General features: G+C 32.4%; 4 protein-coding genes across 5 annotated transcripts in view; all 4 read right to left on the bottom strand.

The window, feature by feature from the left end:
* Positions 1–373: 373 nt before the first annotated feature.
* On the bottom strand, positions 374–2,685 carry LOC134836144 (zinc transporter ZIP6). Its single transcript, XM_063851379.1, has 4 exons — positions 2,419–2,685; positions 1,897–2,110; positions 686–1,612; positions 374–624 (listed from the first exon to the last, which is right to left on the bottom strand). Exons 1-4 carry the CDS (start codon positions 2,590–2,592, stop codon positions 392–394), a joined length of 1,548 nt encoding a protein of 515 aa, XP_063707449.1. The 5' UTR covers positions 2,593–2,685; the 3' UTR covers positions 374–391.
* Positions 2,686–3,975: 1,290 nt separating this feature from the next.
* LOC134831052 (Y+L amino acid transporter 2) lies at positions 3,976–13,467 on the bottom strand. 2 transcript variants are annotated; one of them, XM_063844702.1, is made up of 7 exons: positions 13,353–13,467; positions 5,500–6,088; positions 5,220–5,438; positions 4,892–5,162; positions 4,715–4,835; positions 4,448–4,651; positions 3,976–4,393 (listed from the first exon to the last, which is right to left on the bottom strand). In XM_063844702.1, the coding sequence occupies exons 2-7, from the start codon at positions 5,792–5,794 to the stop codon at positions 4,007–4,009; spliced, it is 1,497 nt and encodes a 498-aa protein (XP_063700772.1). In that variant the 5' UTR covers positions 5,795–6,088; positions 13,353–13,467; the 3' UTR covers positions 3,976–4,006. The 2 variants fall into 2 exon arrangements, with proteins under 2 accessions (XP_063700772.1, XP_063700764.1); XM_063844694.1 differs by lacking the exon at positions 13,353–13,467 and adding an exon at positions 10,074–10,656.
* LOC134838421 (uncharacterized) lies at positions 12,237–13,020 on the bottom strand. The gene has a single exon (XM_063853950.1). The coding sequence runs from the start codon at positions 12,911–12,913 to the stop codon at positions 12,482–12,484; it is 432 nt and encodes a 143-aa protein (XP_063710020.1). The 5' UTR covers positions 12,914–13,020; the 3' UTR covers positions 12,237–12,481.
* Positions 13,468–13,696: 229 nt separating the features above from the next.
* LOC134826983 (low-density lipoprotein receptor-related protein 6) overlaps positions 13,697–20,421 on the bottom strand; it is a 35,429-nt gene continuing 28,704 nt past the window's right edge. The window contains exons 2-6 of the mRNA XM_063839500.1: positions 17,421–19,059; positions 16,016–17,360; positions 15,793–15,953; positions 15,460–15,732; positions 13,697–15,400 (exon numbers count right to left, since the gene is read on the bottom strand). Coding sequence (XP_063695570.1) covers positions 14,032–15,400; positions 15,460–15,732; positions 15,793–15,953; positions 16,016–17,360; positions 17,421–19,059 — 4,787 coding nt within the window. The 3' untranslated portion in view covers positions 13,697–14,031. The remainder of the gene's footprint in view (positions 15,401–15,459; positions 15,733–15,792; positions 15,954–16,015; positions 17,361–17,420; positions 19,060–20,421) is intronic.

Raw genomic sequence — 20,421 nt, 5'->3', positions numbered from 1 at the left:
AAATTTTGTGATAATATTTTAAAAAATTTTGAAATTTTTATTAAAAATTTAGAAAAGTTTAACAAAATTTTACGAAAAGACACAAAAATAGGTCCAACGTGCCTTTTTGACGAATTTTTCTCTAAAAATAACAAAAAAAAATTATTTTTTTTTTGAAAAATTTTAATAACTTTTCTAATTTTAAAAATAAAATTATAAAATATTTCAGAAAAAATAATCAAATTTCTACGGACAGACATAAAAATTAATTCAAAAGAGCCATTTTTCTTCAAGAAATAATAAAAATGCTAAATGAAGAATCCAAATGAGCAAGGCTGGATCAAATTTTCGAAAAAAATTATTCGAAAAAGTAAAGAACCAGTCGTTTCCTCTAAATTAAAACACTTTTTTTTTATTCAAATAAAAATCTCAAGGATTCCTCGTACAATCCTATAAGCAACATAATGCCACAACCAATTAAAATTCCCAGAATTTGTATCAAAATCTGCTTAAATCCACGTTCTTTGTCTTTTTGCATCTCCGGAACGAGATCTGCCAAAGCGATGTACATGAAAGTTCCTGCTGTCGCTGCATAAATCCACTTTGCAGTCTCTTCAGTCGACACAACAAGTCCCAGTGCCATCCCTAAAACGAAGGAAAATATTTAAAATTACAAAAATCACAAAAAATTCGTCACATGACTCACCGATAAAGCTCAAAATTGACGAAACAATGTTCAAGTGACACGCTCTTTTAATACTAACGCCCGTTTTAAGTAACAACGCAAAGTCGCCCAACTCGTGAGGCAACTCATGACACAAGACAGCGAGTGCCGTACTACATCCCGTGATCGGATCAATGACAAAAGCCGCTCCAATTGCCAATCCATCCGTGATATTGTGCAATCCATCGCCGATAACGACCATAAACGCAACCGGCGTCAACTTTTTCGAGCGTTTTTGGGTGTTTGCATCAGTCATTTCGTGTGTTTCTTCCTTTTCGTGATGTTTCGCGCCGTGACTATGGTTATGCGATTGCCCTCCCCCAATGAGAGGCATCAAATTTTCCAACGAATACATGAAGACAGCTGCAAGTAAGGCACACAAACAAATGTAAATCGGTTCATTTTCATCTTTTTCCTCTTTGTGCTCGTGAAAATCGTCGTGCCCGTGACTGTGAGGCACCAAAGCATGCGGCAACAAATGCATCAAACTATCACCGAGCAACGTTCCGACAGCAATTGCCACTAAAAATCCCAAAATGATGTTATAATTCGTGGATTTGGCGATTGGCACGATTAAAAGACCAAAAAGACCGCAAAGGGAGATGATGAGAATACTAAACGACGCATAAATCCACGCTTGGAAATAAGTATAAGTAGAGGGATTTTCCGGTTCGGGATCTTCAATGCAGTCATGACCGTCGATTTGGACAATTAACGCTGGGCAAAGTTGCAAAAACATTTCCGGAGTGATTTTCAGGTCGTTTAGCATCTCATTGTACTCTACGGGATGTCGTTTACTCCGATGCGGAATATCTTCGTGATAGTGACTGACGGGTGCCTCATCTATCGACATCGACACAATGCTCAGAGGAGATAAACAATTTTTGGTCCGATTTCGGGGAATGGCAGCTAAAACGAAAAATGACGTCAGGATAAATATTTGAAAAAACTCGTTAAAAATAGTTCGAGGAACGTGTAGTCGCTCTTGATTAAATTATATTTACATTAGTAAATACTTGTCGTTGTTCAAGATCTTCACGTTGAGTAGTAGTAGAATGGATGTTCATAGAAATGAATAGCAAACACATCGTGTAAAGTTCAATCAACCATAATTTAAAGGTTTTCAAAAGCGACTTTGAACTGGATTTCATCATTTCCTGACTAATTTTTAATTTTTTTTCACAGAAACTCACTTTTTGGATGCAATAGGGCCCCTTCGTGCTGATGCGTGCCATGTAACTTCTTGAAAACAATGGAATGCCACTCGGAAGTCACTTGAGTGCTGTTCGCGTAATCCCATAAGTTGCCTGGAATGTGAACTCCTTCTGGGCGATGAACTTCCACGGTGTGATTTACGCTAAATTCCAAGTTTCCGAGACCCAAATTGTACATCAAGTGTTCCAAGCCCTGTAAAAAACGAAAAAAAATGATAAAAAATTACAAGTCGCCTCCATCTGCGTTTATAATTCATTCATTTACACTAATTGTCGTACAAAACGGAACGTGCATTGCTCTTTACTGCGTCAACTAAGCATTTTTATTGCAGAAAAAATATCAAAGTCATCAAATTTTGGCGTTTAAATCGTAATTTTACTCGAAATTTAATAAAAATTCGCATTTCAAGTGCTCAAGTTTAGCGAAAAACAAAAGAAATAAACAGAATAATCAGTGTAAACAAGCTCAAGAACTATGAAAAAGCAAACAAATTAAGATACCTCAAAATTTATGATTCCCTCGCTGCCGTATTTGTTGAAAATGTGTCTTACGAATTTGTTGTAATTTTTATTTTTCGTGTTCAATACTTGCGAACTACCGTTTTCGAGACTTTCTACTGCGTGGATGGCGAAAAATACGCAAAAATGCAGGATCACAAGGCGTTTAAAGGACATTTTTCAGGAAATTTTACTCATTGGTGGTTAAAAATTCGTGAAAATATATCGAGATCCGTTCCTCGTCAAAGCTGAGACAATACTGATAAACAAAACTGAAGAAGCTGCTCGTTGTGATTGTGTGATATAAATAGTGATCTAAAGTGATAAGAACTTGGGTATGTACATGTCACGTCATGTACGTCGAGAAGAAAGACACTTTTGAATATCTTATCGTCTTTCTCGCATAAAATTTTGAAACGTAATTGAAGAAATTATCTCTCGTGGCATTGCGAAAGTTTAAATCCAGCTCTCTGTTGATTTTTGTCGTGACATGTTAGTGTTTACCTTTTGAGTTGTTACCTTTTTAGGACGCTCCAAGTGATAATTAAAAAAAAGATGAATTATTTTTTTTTTTTTATTTTAGAGTCAAAAATTTTTTTAAAGTATGAATTTTAGTGAAAAACTACTAAAAATTATATTTTTTTACAAATTTTCGTTGAAAAATTCAGAATTTTAGTAAAAAGTGAATAAAATGAGAATTTTTATGACTTTTTATCGAAAAAATAATTTTATTTACAATTTTATTTTTTTTTTCTAAATAATGTTTGAAATTTTAAAAAATGTAAAAAAAAAACATAAAACAAATTTTCAAAAAATTTTATTGAATTTTTTTTATTTAAAATTTATTTTTTACTTTAAAATTTTATTAATATTTTTTACTTCAAAAATATATTTTTTTTTTTTTGAAAAATTTAAAATTTATTTTTTTATTTAATTTTTTTAACTAGGTTGAAATAAGAAAATTTAAGTAAAAAATTAAACTTAAAATTATAAAAAAATAAATCCAACAAAATTTTTTGAAAATTTCAATTACTTAGGGTTTTTTTTTAATTTTTAACATTTAAATTTATCAGCAAATAAAATTATTTTTTAAATAAAAATTTTTAGAAAAGAAATTTCATTATAGAATATTTAAACTAATATTTCAATTTAAAAAAAATTATTTTAGTAATTTTTCACTAAAATTCAATTTGGACCTCTAAAATTTTTTTTAAGTGCAAAAATATCATAATTTTACAATTTTATGATTTTTTTGCTCCATTTGTATTTTAAATTTTAAAAAATGACATTTGACTTTATTTTTGAATTTTATTTCAAACAACGTTTAGTAAAAAACTAATTTGGGCTTAAAAAATTGACATTTTTATTTGTACGATATTCGATTATATGAAATAATTGACTTCACTACAGTAAAATTTTATAAAATTTTTCTTAATTCGATATGCACAATATCTAAAAATAGTAAAATAGTTGTATTTAAAATGATTTTACAAGCTAAGCTTATCACACTAAAGCCTTAAATCGTAATTTGTAAAAGCACAATTTTTATTGTATTGATTGGATAAAAGTTCTGTAAAACTAAAAAAGCCGTTTAATCAATTTTTTCTTGATTCGGCACACATAAAAAGAGTTTCTGACAAACGGTGTTGATGCGTTGCGACGTTTCCGTGAGCCATTTTTGCGGATGATGAATAGTCGCATAGTACACTGGAATGCCGAGCAAAATGACAAGAGTACCAATTCCCGTTTCCCATGGCGATTGGTAGATTGAGCTGATGACGAGGAAACTAGCTGTTATCAGATAAATGATGGGAAGTGATGTGTTGACTTTAATGGGGCGATTTAGATCGGGTTGACGTTTACGGAGAATGAGCAATCCAGCGACTGAGAGTAAGATGAACAAGGCTTCGACGTAACTGACGTAGTTGATGAGCGAATAGACGTTTTTGATGAACAAGAGAGCGATTGTTATGATGCCCTACGAGGAAAAAAATTAAATTTTTGTTTGAAAAATCAGAAAATTAAAACTTACCATGAAGAGAAGTGATGGAATTGGCGTCAAATAATTTATATTGATGAGAGAAATGGCTGCCGGTAAATGCCCGTTACGAGCACCAACGAAGAAAAGACGAGATGAGGCGAAAATTGCACCATTTAAGGAGCCAAAAGTTGAAGCAGCGACAAAAAGAGGCATTGTCCATGCAAACCATCCTAACATTTTGTCACCGAATGTCACCTAAAATGAAATTTTTAATGAAAAATCGTAAAAAAAATATTTTAAAATGAAAAAGTAACTTACAGCAACAGCATCTGATGCCAAAATTTGATCAATAGAGAGCACAGAAAAGTATGCGATGTTTGTGATGACGTAAATTACTGTGATAACAGGCATGCTGATGCAAATCGCACGCGGGAGATTCCTAAAAAAGACAATTTTTAATAATTTTCTTTAAAAATTTTAGAATTTAAGACTTACTGATACGGATTTTTCAACTCTTCCGTGACAAAATTCAAATAATTCCATCCCGAATAGGAGAAAAGTCCACTATAGAATGCCAATGCAATATATCCAGGCGTAGTTTTTGATCCCTCGAACGGTTCTGACCAATGTTCGAAATTTCCTCCCACAAGATACGACGCTCCAGCTGCCACAATAATCAACAAAGCAAAAACTTTTGTTGCTGTAAAGGTATCCGTGATTCTCGTGACCCATTTAACGTTGTAGCAGTTGATTCCCGTGAGCAAACCTACAAAAAAAAATCAATTTTTAATAAATTTCACAGGAAATGTCGCAATAAACTTACAAGTTATAAAAGCAGCGATTAACCGAACAGCCCAGTACGGCGGATCGCACATTGGCCAATACGGTTGCAGCAGATACTGAGCGAACGCAAGTGCGGTAATGGCATTTCCTGTTGGTACGAGAATCAATAAGGCGACCCACAAGTAGAGAAAGGCAGGCAATGGGCCAAAAGCGACGCCAATGTACGCATAATCGCCGCCTGATTTCGGGATCATTGTACCTGAGATGGAAGAAAAATCAATTATTTTCCAATTTAAATGCGAGAAATTTAATTTTCTTACCGAGTTCGGCGTAACATAGGGCACCTACCATACTCAGGACACCCGAAAGTACCCAAACAACCAACGCCTGCCCTGTTGATCCTGAGTTCTCGAGTACTCCCTTTGGCGAAATGAAGATTCCCGAGCCAACGATGACACCGACGATAATTGCCACGCCATCAAGTAGTCCCAATTCCTTCTTGAGCTGCACTCCGTTGTGTGATTCGGTGTCTCCGTTCGTTTTGTTGTCAGATTTGATGTCATCCGCGAAGACTGTTCGTGGAACAGGCTCGTTGCCAGCAGCGATTTTTGCCATTTTTGTATTTTTTGTTGAAATTTTTTACAAAATTTAGTTGAATTGACTTTTTTTCTAAAGTATCTTGATAAAAAAAACCACTATCATAGACTTCCAAGGGATTTTCTCATGTTTTGATGTGTTGTTTGCGAACGCAAGAGGTGATAATACTGTCTAAGTGCCTTCTTATGTCAGGCAAATCAAAACATATAAGGCGATTATTGTTGACTTGACTCAATTGTTACATTGACCTAGACATGCGATGTCGGTCGATGGTCCATATAAGTAGTAGAAAAGATGCCAAACGAAGCTTATCTGAAAAAAAAAATAAAGTTGGGGCATTAAACTTTTGAAACAATTGAAAAAAAAATCTTTTTAAAAAATAGCAAATCTTTAGAGGTGTCAAAAATACAATGAATCAAAGTGGCAAATAATTTGCATAGAATAGTCGGATGTTTCTGTTTAGAAAGTTTATTGTACGCATCACTTCCCTCCTTTAAGCTGTTTTTGCAATCATCGTATAGAAAAAGTTTTTTTTATGAACAGAAACTAAGCAAAAACTTGGCAAAAATACTTTCTAAGCATGGAAAAGAATCAAAATAACGTAAAAAGGTAATAAATCAACTCATAAAAATGATTCAAAAATGACTTAAGCGCATTTTGCTTTAAATTTAAATGAGCAAAATTTTAAATTTTCAGAATGTTTTCTTGAAAAAATATTTTTTTTAATGATAAAGGCCGCTCCAAACGAAAATCAAAAATAAAGTCCGATGCCCCATTTTAAAAGTCAAAAATCCAATGGGGCAAAATAAAAAAAAAAAGTTAAAAATTTCATCAAAATTTATCGTTTTTTGTTGTATTTTCATAATTTTTTAAGACATTTTCAAAAAAATTTTCAATTAATTTAATTTTTGTTTTGAAAATAATATTTTTACTTGAATTTTATTTTCTAGAAAAATTTTTCATAAAATTACTGAATTTTTTTTTCAAATTTTTTTGACAGTTATTTTTTATGAAATTTTAATTTTTCAATTTTTAAATTAAAATGATCTTAAATCAATTTTTAATTTGAAAGTTTCAAAGAAGATTATTAAAAAACAACAAAAATGTTGATCAACGGTCAAAAATTGCTAAAATTTTGTCATTTTGTATGAAAATAAGTATTTCAATTTTTTTTTATTTTGCCCCCCCATTTTATTTTCAAAAATTTTGGACTTTATTTTTGATTTTCATTTGGAGCGGCCTTATGGAAATTTTTTGGAGACAAATTCAACAAAAATTAAGAATTTCACAATCAATTTTTCATCTAAAAATTTATTAAATTTGATAGTTTTATATTTTTTTTTGTTGTAAAATGTTTAAAAATAAAATAAAAAAAAATAATTTAAAGAAAAATATTTCTTAACGTTTTCATACAATTTTTTTAAAAGTTTTTTATTAAATTCAAAATAATTAATTTTTAAATAAATTAATAAATTTTTAATAATAAATTACTTAATTAATAAATAAATTTTTATATCCAAAGCACTTGAAATCAATTATCTTTTAACGAATCTTAAAATTTCGCCAAAATTTTTCCTGTAGGTAAACCAAAACCTTAAAAATCAATGGAAAACCATTTTAAAAAAAATTTCAAAGAAATTCCTTAAACGAAACTTGAGTTATTGCGTTACAAAATTTGTATGGGTTATTAATTTCAATTTTTACCTATGTAACGGACAGACATCTAAAAGCCCAAAAATAGCATTTTTTTATTCGAAATGCATAAAACCTAACTCACTTATGAAATTTTATCCTAACATGACCTATGTAACCAATTTTTACTTGCTATCTTGAAATTGGATACCATCCAACGAAAAAATATATTTAAAGGAAAGAACAAGCAAAGGTAAGATATATGACCAAAATCTACTTAATTTAAAGTATCATGTTAACTATAAATTTTTGACTCACTAAACCGTGAGATCAGCGAACAAAAAAATCATTTCATGTCTCTCTCTTCCCACTTTTCAAAAGAATAATTTTTTTCTGCCTAAAACTTTTTTTGCGAGATTTATTTGATTCGCGAATAAATTAAAGGAAAGACTTATTTGAACCGAAATAATAAAGAAGAATTAAATAAAAAAGAAGCAAAAGTTCTACGTGCTGTGAATCAAATTATAAGAAACTTCAGTAATAATAAATAATAAAAAAAAAGTTCAAAGAAACAGATTATTTTTTGCTACTTTAATATTTTTTTTTGTAACGCGATCGAATCGAATCGCGTTCCATGTAAATATTGGCTTCCAGTTTCAGATTAAAATTAATGATATTTTCAACAAGACACCACGTTTTGTAATCATCGCTTGTTGTGTAAATAATTCAGAATAATCGCTCAAAGTTATTTTGAGTGACAGAAACTCCTATTTTATGTTCAAAAGCATCTTCCGCTCCTCCTTGCATGAAATAGTGAGTAAGCATCAAATCTTTTTTTATTAAGAATTTTTATGTTAACAACACGCCTTCGCAAAAAAATAATAAAACAGACCCAAATCGGATGTCATGTCGCACATTCTTTTTGCAATCGATGCGAAGTCACCTCTATTTAGTTGAAATTTTATTTTTGTATAGAACGACTTCCTTTTTATTGTTCTCGTCAAGAGGCATTTCGTGTCTTGAACTCCAAAACGCTCAATTACTCAACAAAAGGCCAATTTTTATTCGTTTCTGTGACCAAATAGAAATTATTTTACATATGAATGCGTACTAAATAATAATCGCGAGCAATTTTTGATGTGGCATGCAATTATTCGAGCTTTTCAAACCACGGGTGCTCACTCAATAAATCACGCGAAAGTCGATTTTCTCACAGAATGTCTCGTCGAAAAAATGCACCTAATGCTATTACTGACTGCTATTAATAGACCCACAAGTGTTTATGATTTTTTTTCTTTTTGATAGACAAATTAGTAACGACATTGTCTCAAAAGAAAATATTTTCTTCGACGCACGCAGTCGTTTCACGTGTAGTGAAAAAATGTATTTTTGTCACCAAGGTAAATGCATCGCACTTATGCAATGCTTCCCAATAGTAAAAAAAATATTTTTCTGGGCGAGTGATTATTTTCAATGTGTTCCTGAAAATTGAAAGTGATAAGAAATAATCAGAGTTGCGGTCTTTTTGTACAATCATGTTCACAAAATTGTTCAATTTTACATACATTTGAATTTAAAGTGAAGCTACACGTCACCAATCAAACTGTGTGGGCATTGTCTTATCATGTGTTTGACAAAATTTGTACAGTACAAAGCATATTTTGATAGGAAGCTGACGATAATAAATCAAAATGATGAGGAAGGATGGTAAGTGACAATTAATATTAATTTAATTTTTTTCTGATGTTTTCTGTCATTAGTGAAATTATTTTTCAATTTTTCAAAGTTTTTAAGTGTTTTTATTTAAAAATGCAAAAATGAATTTAATTTACAATTTTTTTTTAATTATAAATTAATTTTTTATATATATTTTTATTTATATTTTTTATTTAAATTCTAAAAATGTTTCACATTAACTCATACCTATTTTTCTATATGAAAATCATGAGTAGGAAATTTTTAAAAATTTAAATTTTTCTTAAATTTTAAATTTAATTTTATTATTATATATTTTTTTTTAAATATTTTTTTTTTTTTTTTTTATTATTTTTTGAAGAAAATTTTAATAAATAATTTTATTTTATAGCTCTAAAATATTTTTTAACGAAAAAATTAAAAAAAAATCCGAAAAAGTATTAGAGGAAAAAATGAAAAATTTTTGTAAATTTTGTTCTTTTTAAACAATTTAAAAAAAAGATTTTTATTTTTTGAAATTGAAAAATTATAAATTTAATTATTTATTTATTATTATTTTTTAAATATTCATTAAAAATTTAATTTATTTATTTAATTTAATAAATTATTATTTTATTTTTATCTACGTTTAAATAAATTTTCTAATCTTGAAAATTTTTAAGGTAGCTAAAAGTGAATCATTTTAGATTAAATATAACATCTGTCTCAATTGAGTTATTTTGCTCAATGAATGGAATTTTTTTATATATTTATTTTTGTCATTTTATGATAATTTGTAAAAATACCCAAAAAGTCACCAATTAAAATTATACCTGAGCTCTTCATTGCATTACAGGTCAAAAATTTTAAGGAAATAATCCAGAAATAATTTTTAAAAAAATAAAATTTATTGCTTTTACTCCCTTTTAAAGTGATAAAAAGAGAATTATGAGTAAAAGACCATAAAAATTTTTTAAAATAATTAATTCACCTTGTAATCCGTAAATAATCCGTACGTGATAAAATAGCAATTAATTTTATATGAATGTTGTCCAATTGATTATTATTATATATTTTTTAATGTTTTTATAATTTTTCTTTTTTTTATTTTCAGAATATTTCTTTCACTGAAGAAACACGCAAAAATCTTCAATCCACAAAATTCTTGTTAACGCGGTCAAGATTATACTTTATTAAATTACACAACAACGTCACAGTTGATTTTCACGTAGTACAAATTTTATTCCTCCTCTATGTATATTTATTTATTTATATATGAATCAAGATCATGTTGCTAATCTGACACAAAACTACAATGTTCACGATTATAATTTATTAGTTTTTATCAAAAACATTCTTTTTCTCCTTCTCTTTTTTTTATATTTTTTGTTATAATTCAATAATTTAGTTTTTATTATTTTTTATTGTACATTCGTACTCTTCATTATCCTAATATTATTATATTATATTTTTTAGCATTATATTTTGTGATTTGGTATGTATCGTATACTCCGAGTGTCCATAGGTATTAAAGTGACGCGACGACCGCCGGTAAAATAGGAACTTTTTGTTTTGTGGTCCGATCAGTTCGAGTCTCAAAAGTAAACTGAGTCGTTCGGAGAAATTGTATTTAGTTGATATATTTTGTCAAATGGTTTGAGAACATGTGAGCCACATGTTGGTAAGTATACAACATGTAAATTCTATACGACGACGCGACGATGGCAAAAGGAATCGAAGAGAGTGAGAGAGAAGCGACGACGATGAGTGCACAGAAAATTATGTTGCCGCCACATACGGGAATTGAATGGATGTTTGAAAGAAACGTGTTTCTCTGTTTTAATGTTATGCTAATGTAGAACGTTGCACGTGTGAGCAACAAATTCGGCGTGGATTGTGTGACGATGACTCAAAAAAAATTTTTTTTTGTTCATGAAAGAAGCGCTTGTGTTAAAGCATTCAAAAGTTGCATCAGATTTATTTTAGTATTTTTGTCACTAAAATATTTTAAATTTTTTTTCATGAATAATTAAATTTAAAAAAAAATATTTAAAATTATTAAATAATTAAATTTATTTTTTTTTTAATTTAAATAAAATTATTTTTAATAAAATTTAAAAAAAAGTTTCCCGCTTACAGTTTTGTTTACACAATAAAACACAAACTCACATGTATCAAACAGACTGGATATCAATGAAAACACTTGTTGAATATTCTTCCGTTTTTATTCAATACTAACTCATGCTCAACGTGGATGTTTGATAAAACGTTTTTCGAGTAACTCACTCAAAAAAACATTCTCTCTCGCTCGCATTTCTCGCGGTTTGGCTCAACGAATGAAAGAATCGCTGAAGAAATTCACGATAAAAATTGCAATATGCATTTGCCATTAAAATAAAATGTGTTTGCGTGACATTATGCTCAGAATGTAAGAGGTTAAGAAGGATATAAAAAGTCGGCAACGTGCCAGACTGTCGCTCTTGATATTATTACATCGATTTTTTTTTCTTTTTATATTTTTATTTAATGAATGATTTTATTCAAGATTTGATGAAAATTTTAAAATTAAAGAATTCAAAAAAATAAAATAAAATATATTTGATTAAATTTATATTGTTAAATTAAATTTAAAATAATATTTAAAAATTAAAATAAATTATTTTATGTTTTAAAAAATATAATAAAATTATTTAAAAAAAATTTTAAAAATATTAATTTAAAAATTTAATTAATTTAATAATTTTTCAAAATTAAAAAAAAATCAAATATTTATTTATGTCTTAATTGGGGCATTTTTTTTTTAAATATTTCGAAATTGACCTTATAACTTTGAATTTTTTTCCAAGTATATTAAAACACCTGAACTAACAAAAATATTTATTCAAATGATAAAAATCAATAAAAAAAATTTAATTTAAATTTGAGTTCTTGAAAAAAAAATAACTTTTTAACTGATTTTCTCAAAAAAAAAAAATATTTTTACACTCGAAGTGTATTTTATGACATAATACGAAATTAATTAATAATCTTATTTAATGACTTGAATTAAATATTTAGGGTTCTTGACCTTAATTCAGACAACGACGACAAAGGCAACGATCCATTTAAAAATAGACAAAAATCATGCAAGTTAAAAATATATTTTATTACAAGATTCACTGTAAATTACATAATTTTACACAGCATAGAGTGCAGTTTAATGACCTCACGTATAAAAAATTCTTAATTTTTTCATATAAATTACGATTTAATGACTTTTTTGTACTTTTCATTCAGAACGGAGTACAATTGGTGATTCCCCAAAAAAAAATTTTTCTTCGTCAATTTACGCTTTGAATGGAATTTCACACATGACAGCTTCCGAAAATTACTCTCACATTAAACCATATCAGTCTCTACCTACGACGATGATGATGCCGGCGTTGAAGTAGGAGTTGATGGTGCCGTCGAAACAGCAGGCTTTCCGCTAGGTACGTTATTCACCGAAAGTCGTCCGTGTTTCTTCATCTGATCCAAGACGCCGGCAAAATTTGTGGTTTTCTTGGTTTTTGTGGTACTTTTGGGTGTTTGAGTTCTCTGGCGCATTGTTGGGAGCGCGACGTCATCCATGAAATCGAATTCCATTTCTTTGGCAGCTTTTGCCTTTTGTTCGGGCGTTTCAACGGGCTTCGTTTCTTCTTTGCGAATGGGCGAAGGAGCGCGTTTTCCGGGACATTTCCATTTGAGTTCTATCATTCCTCCTTTGTCGAGCAAGGCGTAAATGTTGTCGAGTTCCTCGGGTGATGGCTCACAATCTTCCAGCTCGGTTATGCAAAAGTCCTCGTCGCCCATGATGGAGTGTGAGAAGTTTTTAATGGATTTTGAAGGAATTTGAAGTGATTTTGGAGGTTTTTAATTCATTTTTTGAGTTTTAAATGTAAAAATGATGTTTTTGTTTACGTTTTGCAAATGGTAAATCGGAGGCATACAACTTTTAATAAGGCGTCGTTCATTAATGGCGTCAGATAAAATAAACCTCTCCCCCCAAAACTTCTGACGTCATTAATGGATGACGCCTTAATTAATATTTTTCGTTACTTTTTCATCATTTTTAACTTTTTTTAAAAGAAAATGTTCAAAAACTCTCAAAAAAGTCATTAAATTTGTAATATTTTATTAATTTCGTCACATTTCCAGTTGACCTACTTTCACTAATTGAACATATGACTCACAATGAAGTCCTTGCACAACACAAAATCCTTAATTTATCAATGAAATTTCCTTTTCTTACCTTTTCTTTCATAATTTTCCAAGAAAACTCGATATTTTTATCAAATTTATCTTCTGAATTCATTTAAAAAATTAAATTTTAACACAAAATTTAGGGAAAAATATTAAAAAATCACAGACACAACAAAGAATCAAAACCAAAACAAAGGAAAGTGTCTTCTACGCATGCAAATTTCCAAAAGGATCTTAAAATATTGAAAGGAAAACGCATTTCTTTTAATATATATATTTTTATTTCATTTCATAAAATTTTGATTTTTGCTTTTCAGGCTTAGATTTTTTTTTGTACATGAATATTTACAAAGGCTTAAAGGTATAAAAATTTGGAAAAATATTCGTCGGGAAAGATTTGCACAATTTAAAGCTTTTTTAACCGAATTTCTATTCCTTCTTTCAATTTCAATTGAAATTTTTAACAATTTTAGGCACTTTTTGATTACATTTTGTCAATAAATAAATTCTTTCGTTGGCAATCATCACTTTTAACTATAAATGGGGTTCTTATCTAAAATACTACTAAGGTTTTTACAACTTATGCCTAATAAATGCTCAAAATGCGATTTTTTATACAAGTTCATCGTTTTTTCTAACGTCTAAGATATATAAATAATTTACAAATATATAAAAACAAACAAAACAGTCTACAACGAAGTCTATTCACACAATTTTAAGATTTTTCTTTAATGCACTGGCGACGGGCAGGGCGGTTGATATTTGAAGTCTGTTGAGCTTCGGGAGCCCGGAGATGGCGGACAACTCCCGTGCGGATTGTAATATCTCGGAGTACTTGGCGGCGCATATGGCTCCGCATACGGTTCACGATGCCTACTCGACGCTTTGATGCTGCGATAACTTTTCCCACTTTTTGTCGTGTATTGCGAGTCACTTTCGTCGCAAACATCGGTGCTGCAAGGAGTCGGCGGAGGCGCTTGATTGATGGATTTGTAATGTTTGTACGGATGATAGCCGTTATAACGCATCGATCCAATTGTCGCTGGACTAGGAGGAGGAACGGGATACCCATTTAAGCTGCTGCCATTAGTTGTAGAGCTCGAGGCACCTGTGATGTGATTTCTGTCGTAACTGAGAACAGATCCATTCAAGGGTTTCAATCGCATTCCATCAACGACGGGAAATTTGGTCATTCGAGCGATTTTATTGCCATTTGGCGTGAGAGGTTCAACGACAACGGGATCTTCTTTGGGCTCATTTAAGCTACTGCCGAACTTGGAACGACAAATTTGCGCAACGCAAGCAGCGAAAAAGACGGCAACAACGCCACAAAGAATGATGGTTACCAGAACACTCTTGTGACTGTAAACTGTTTCACTGCGTACTTGAGCGACACAAACTTCGGGAGATTCGTCGGCGCCATCCGCACATTGTTCCCATCCATCGCAGAGTTGCGTTGCCGGTATACAAACTCCATTTTGAGGACATTGGTAGTCAGTTGGAAGTTTACAACACGATTGCTCATCTTCACCTGAAGCGCAATTTACTTTGTCATCACAAACTTGACTTTGGTCGATGCATTCGCCGCTGCGACAACGATACTGATCGGGTCTGCATGACGGGCAATCGAGTTCATCCGATTTGTCAGGACAATCATTCTGCCCATCGCAACGCCACGACATCGGAATGCAGTCTTTATTGTGTTCCGAACCCAAAACTTTGCCATACGGAGCTGCACACGTGAAATGATCTGCTCCGCAAGCCGGTAAAGCTCCACAATTTCGACGATCTTTCATCAACATCAAGCCATGAGGACATCCACACATCTCGTCTCCCTTGAAATCGGGATTTGCGATGCAAATATGCGAACATTTGATGTCGCCACGAACACATGCGTGATTTTCCATGACTTTTTTCTCGGGCATCCAGATACTGACGATGTCGGTAATAGCAGGAAGACGTTGAAGTTCAGGACGACGCCCATCTCCGCTGAGTAAGATGCGTTCCAAACCGGTTTTGTCATCCAACCAATAGAGAATTCCTTGGTAGGCGGCGAGCGAAACTACTTGACTGACGTCTTTTTGCACGAGATTTCGTCTGTTGAAGAAAAAAAAGGTAAGAAATTTGATTTTTTATTTTTTTAATATAAAACTTACTTGCTCTTTCCATTTAAATCGATGGCATCAATGCGTTTGCCATGAGCGTAAAATACCAAATTCAACTGAGGATCGATACACAAGGCAGTAACACCCTCCAACTTTGATGCTAACATCACGCGATCACTTCCATCCAAGCGAGATCTGTAAATGGCTTGTTCTGAACTTGCATCTGTCCAAAAGAGAAGACGTTTGATCGTGTGAATGGCAATACTGCGTGGTTTTGAAAAGTCTCCGGTGTCAACATTTCCAACGCTTGTTCCATCAATTAAGCTGTAAGTAAAGAAATTTTATTAATTTTTGTTTAATTTCAATTTTTCATTGAAAATTTACCTTGTGATGTTAATAGTATTGGCACGAGAGCATGACCAAAAGAGGAAACGCCCGATGATGTCGACAGCCAAGTCAAAAGGTTGAGACCCAACAGGCACGAAAATTTGTGGTTTAGTCCCGTTTTCCATGGCACGACGAATACTCGAGGAACGACCATCAATCTACAATAAAAAATGTTTTTTGTTAACGTGAACAAAGGCTTCAAAAAATAATTTAAACTTACCCAATAGAGATAATGGCTAATTGGATCAAATTCTACAGCTCTAACATTCTTCGCATTAACTGGCAGCGGCGTATCCGGAGCATCTGAGGTATTTGGCAGGAGTCTTCCAAATGCATTCTTTTGACTAAAGATCAAATAATTCCTTGGCGGAATACAATTCACTCCATCAGCTGCCAATGTGAAATGTGTCGGACAAGCACACGTCATTTTACGCGTTCCTGGCAACACTAAACACAAATGCGCACATCCGCCGTTCTTAATTCTGCATGGATTAGTTCCCGTTTGTCTCGAATCGTGATAAACTTGCAACGAACTCACGTATTTCAAGTTTTTGTGAATGAGCGTTCGCTTACTGCCATTCGGAGAATCCGATATTTTGTGGATCCGCTCAACATTTCCCGTATTCCAATCGCTCCAATACAAGAAATCCCGAAAAACTGCAACGCCATGCGGCAAAAACGAGTCATCAGCTACCGCAACAATCAATTTTGTGCGTCGCTTGCCATCCCAATCGGCAGATTCGATACCGATAACTTGACTTTGGCGGGCCCAGTAGAGTTTGCGGGTTTCGTGATCGAAAGTTAAGCCAGATGGATGATTCGCACCCGAGATAATTGTCGTCATTTCTGTGCCATCCATCGCTGCACGTCGAATAATGTCAGCTTCCCATTCAGTCCAGTACATGTAACCGCGTTTCGGTTCAACTACGAGATTTTTTGGGTCTTCGATGCCTTTCCAGATGAGAGTTCGACGATCTTTGCCATCCATGCGAGCGACTTCGATACGCCTGCTTTCCGTATCTGTCCAATAAATGTTTCTTCCGATCCAATCGACGGAAATTCCATCGGGATGAATTAATCCAGAGTCGATTACTTTTTCCGAATGTGATCCGTTAATGAAAGCACGAGAAATGCACTTTGCTTTTTGATCTGTCCAATAAACACGACGATCTACCATGTCGATGTCTAAATATCTCGCATCCCGAACATCCTTGAAGGGAATGTAATCGTTGTTGTTTTCTTCGTTGTACTGCATTGAAATCCTTCCGATTGTGTCTTGACGTGAAAATAAGATGAATCCATCGGGTTTAACGCAAGTTTTCTTGTCACTCGAGAGCTCGTATTCGATTTGACAACGACAAACGTAGTCCGTTGGGCGATTCAAGCACAAATGATTGCATCCTCCATTTTGATTCATGCAAGGATTTGAACCCGTTACTTGATGCAAACGCGCTGCACGGATGCCCATCAAGTCAGGAAGTTGATCGATGACAGTTTGACGGTCCAATTTCAACGAAAATGGGTTGCGATCGGAAGAGGGAGATGTTCGAACACGATCAATGGTTCTAAAAAAATTTTTTAAATTAAAAATTAAAGTTCAAAGTTAAAATTCATTAAAAACTCACCTTCTCTGCCAATCAGTCCAATACAAATAGTCGCCCATCAAACTCAACCCAAATGGATGTGGCAAATTTTCGTTTAAAATAACCCGTCGATCCGATCCATTCATATCAATCGACTCAATTTTATCCATTTTCGCATCGCACCAATAAATCTTCCTATTTTTGATGTCAAGCGCGATTCCATTTGGCCATCCAAGTCCTTCAGATACCAACATGACACGTTCTGTGCCATCCAGCGAAGCTCTTTCTATTTTTGGCTTCTTTTCGTCCCAATCACTCCAAAACATCCAACCCAGTTGCGGTGCCAAGGCAATTGCTCGTGGTTCAACCAAATTATTATTGATCAAAACTTTCCGGAACGAGCCATCCAAACGACAAACTTCAATTCTGTCGGTGCCCGTGTCAGTCCAATACAAATTTCTCGCGATCCAGTCAATGGCGACGCCATCCGGATGCTCAACTTCGGTAGTGACAACGTCTTTCATCGCGGTTCCGTCACGTCGTGATCTTCTAATGGCATGTGCTTCTTCGTCGGTCCAGTAAATCATGTCGTCAACGGGATCATAGTCAATTGCGATCGCGTATTTGACTTTTCCAACGGGAACTTCGAACAATGTGTGATCCGGAGAGTCCAATGAAACTTTGTTAATGTGTGTTCGTTGAACAATAAACAACATTTCTTCAGGTTCGTCAGCACATTTGAAGTCGTTGATGAGTTTGATGCCCGTGGGACATGCACAAGTATATTCCTTGCTCGAAGTTGCCGATAACAAACACAAATGTGAGCAATTTCCGTTGTTATTGGCACACGGATTGTATCCTTGAGGTTGTAAACGTTCATCCCATGCCTTAATTGCGAGCGGAGATTCATCCGAATCGAGAAGTTGTTCCAGCTTGTTGTTCGCAATGTCGTAGGAATGCACTGTTCCATGCTCCCAATCAGTCCAAAAGAGCTTATTTGCGACATATGTGACGCTATGAGGGTATTTGAGTCCCTTAACAATAGTGCGACGATTCGTTCCATCAAGCTTCATGACATCCAAGAACTTAAAACTGCCATCAACCCAATAAATGAGTTCCCGTTCAATATCTACCGCCAATCCATTGGGCCAGAAAATGTCATGTTCGACGAGAGTTTTACGCGAATGCGGATCGCCATCCATGCTGGCACGTTCAATTTTCGGATTTTCGCCCCAATCACTCCAGATCATCAGTCTTTTCGAGGGCACGAGAGCTATGGCACGCGGTTGATCGAGATCTGTCCAAAAGAGGACTTTTTTGTGGCGCCCATCGAGACTGGCAACCTCGACGCGATTCGTTTCGCCATCCGTGTAGTAAATTTTGCTCGTGTACCAATCGAAGGCAATGCCATCGGGTTTATCGAGCCCGTGAATTGTCATGCTCCGTTTGACGGTTTGCGTGCCATTGAGTTTGATGCACTCGATGCCGCCCAACGTTTGTTCCGTCCAGCAGATGAGCTGTTTTTCGTAGAAAAAATCCAAGGCTCCTGCCTCGGTGAGATCTTTTGTGATGGTTTTGACGTGCGGCAGCTTCGACGAGGCATTCACTAACCGGATGTCGTGATACGTTGTGAAAAGGAGCGGCGGGTTGCTTTGGGATGACGATGAATAGTTAGGAATTGCTGCAAAGAGAGAAAAAAAAAATTTATTAATATTTTTTTCTTTTAAGGTAAATTAAGTTAATTTAATTACAGATTTTAATTAACAGTAAATATTTTGATTTTTTTTTTAATTTTTTTTAAGAAATTTTTATTTTAATTTTTAATTAATTTTTTCAAACAAAAAAAAATAAAATTTTGGAGGAAAAATTAAATTTTTTAGTGAAAAAAGACGAATTTTTTTATTTTAAAAAATCATAAAAAAATCTAAAAAAAATCTATGAAAGTTATAAAAAAATTACAATAATAAAACAATATTAAATGATGAAATTTAAATCAAAAAAATTAATTACGCAACTCAAATCGAAATTTTAAAAAGAAACATTTTAAAAATTTAACTCGAATTTCCTTAATTTTCTAAATTTAAATTAATTTTATTTAAAATTTATACAAAAAATTATTGTCAAACATTTAAAAGTATGAAAAATTGCTTTAAAAAAATTAAGAAAATTATTTTTTTTTCATTTTATTCTTGAATTTTTTTGATAATTTATTAAATTAAATATGCCAAAAAAAAATTTTTTTTATTAAAAATTTTTATTTAATTAAAAATTTAAATTAATTAATTTAATTTTTTTAATTAAAAAAATGTTAATTTTTCCTCCAAATTTTATTTAATTTTTTTTTTTTTGAGAAAATCAACTAAAAATTATTAAAATTCAAAAATTTTATTAAAAAAAACAAAAGGGGCTGTCAATTTTTCTGAATAATTTCATAAAATTTTGATTTACATTGCAGTTTAACACTGAGGCGCAACGAAATAGACAACTCACGAATCGCTAATCAATCAATAAATAATAACTGAGTGTGTGCAGAAAAGTTTAACAACTTGATGATAGTTCTTGCACGTTGTTTAAATACTGCAAAAACGAGCAAAAAAACCTTTTACCCTTCATTTCTCATATTTTACATTTCATTTTTTTTTTCGCGTCAGAGATAATTTTAATCAAAAATTTATTAACAATAAATTAAACATTAATGTGAGATGTCACACTTGCGTGCTTTGCCATTTTCTTTCTCTCTTTAAGTGGTACCCACACATTTGCGTTAAAAATCCGCATAAAATATGAATGGAATAATAATGCACCAAACCGGAGTCATAAACTATGGTTAATAAAAAAAAATGAATGATGCGTTCCATGATGAAAGGAAAAAAATTGAATTTCGCCTTTTAACGGATGAAATATTGGCAAACATGGCTCGCATTTCCACTCGGGTAAGTAACATTGTATGCAACTCCTTTAACTCGCATTTTATTTATATTCTCCGTACAACAACAACAACTACATTGTTAAATATAATTTTCAGTTTATTTTGCCATTTATA

The sequence above is a fragment of the Culicoides brevitarsis genome, chromosome 1 (assembly GCF_036172545.1).
Source record: "Culicoides brevitarsis isolate CSIRO-B50_1 chromosome 1, AGI_CSIRO_Cbre_v1, whole genome shotgun sequence".
NCBI lineage: Eukaryota > Metazoa > Arthropoda > Insecta > Diptera > Ceratopogonidae > Culicoides > Culicoides brevitarsis.
Note: the sequence above shows the minus strand (reverse complement) of the source record. Positions and strands in the feature narration are given on the sequence as shown.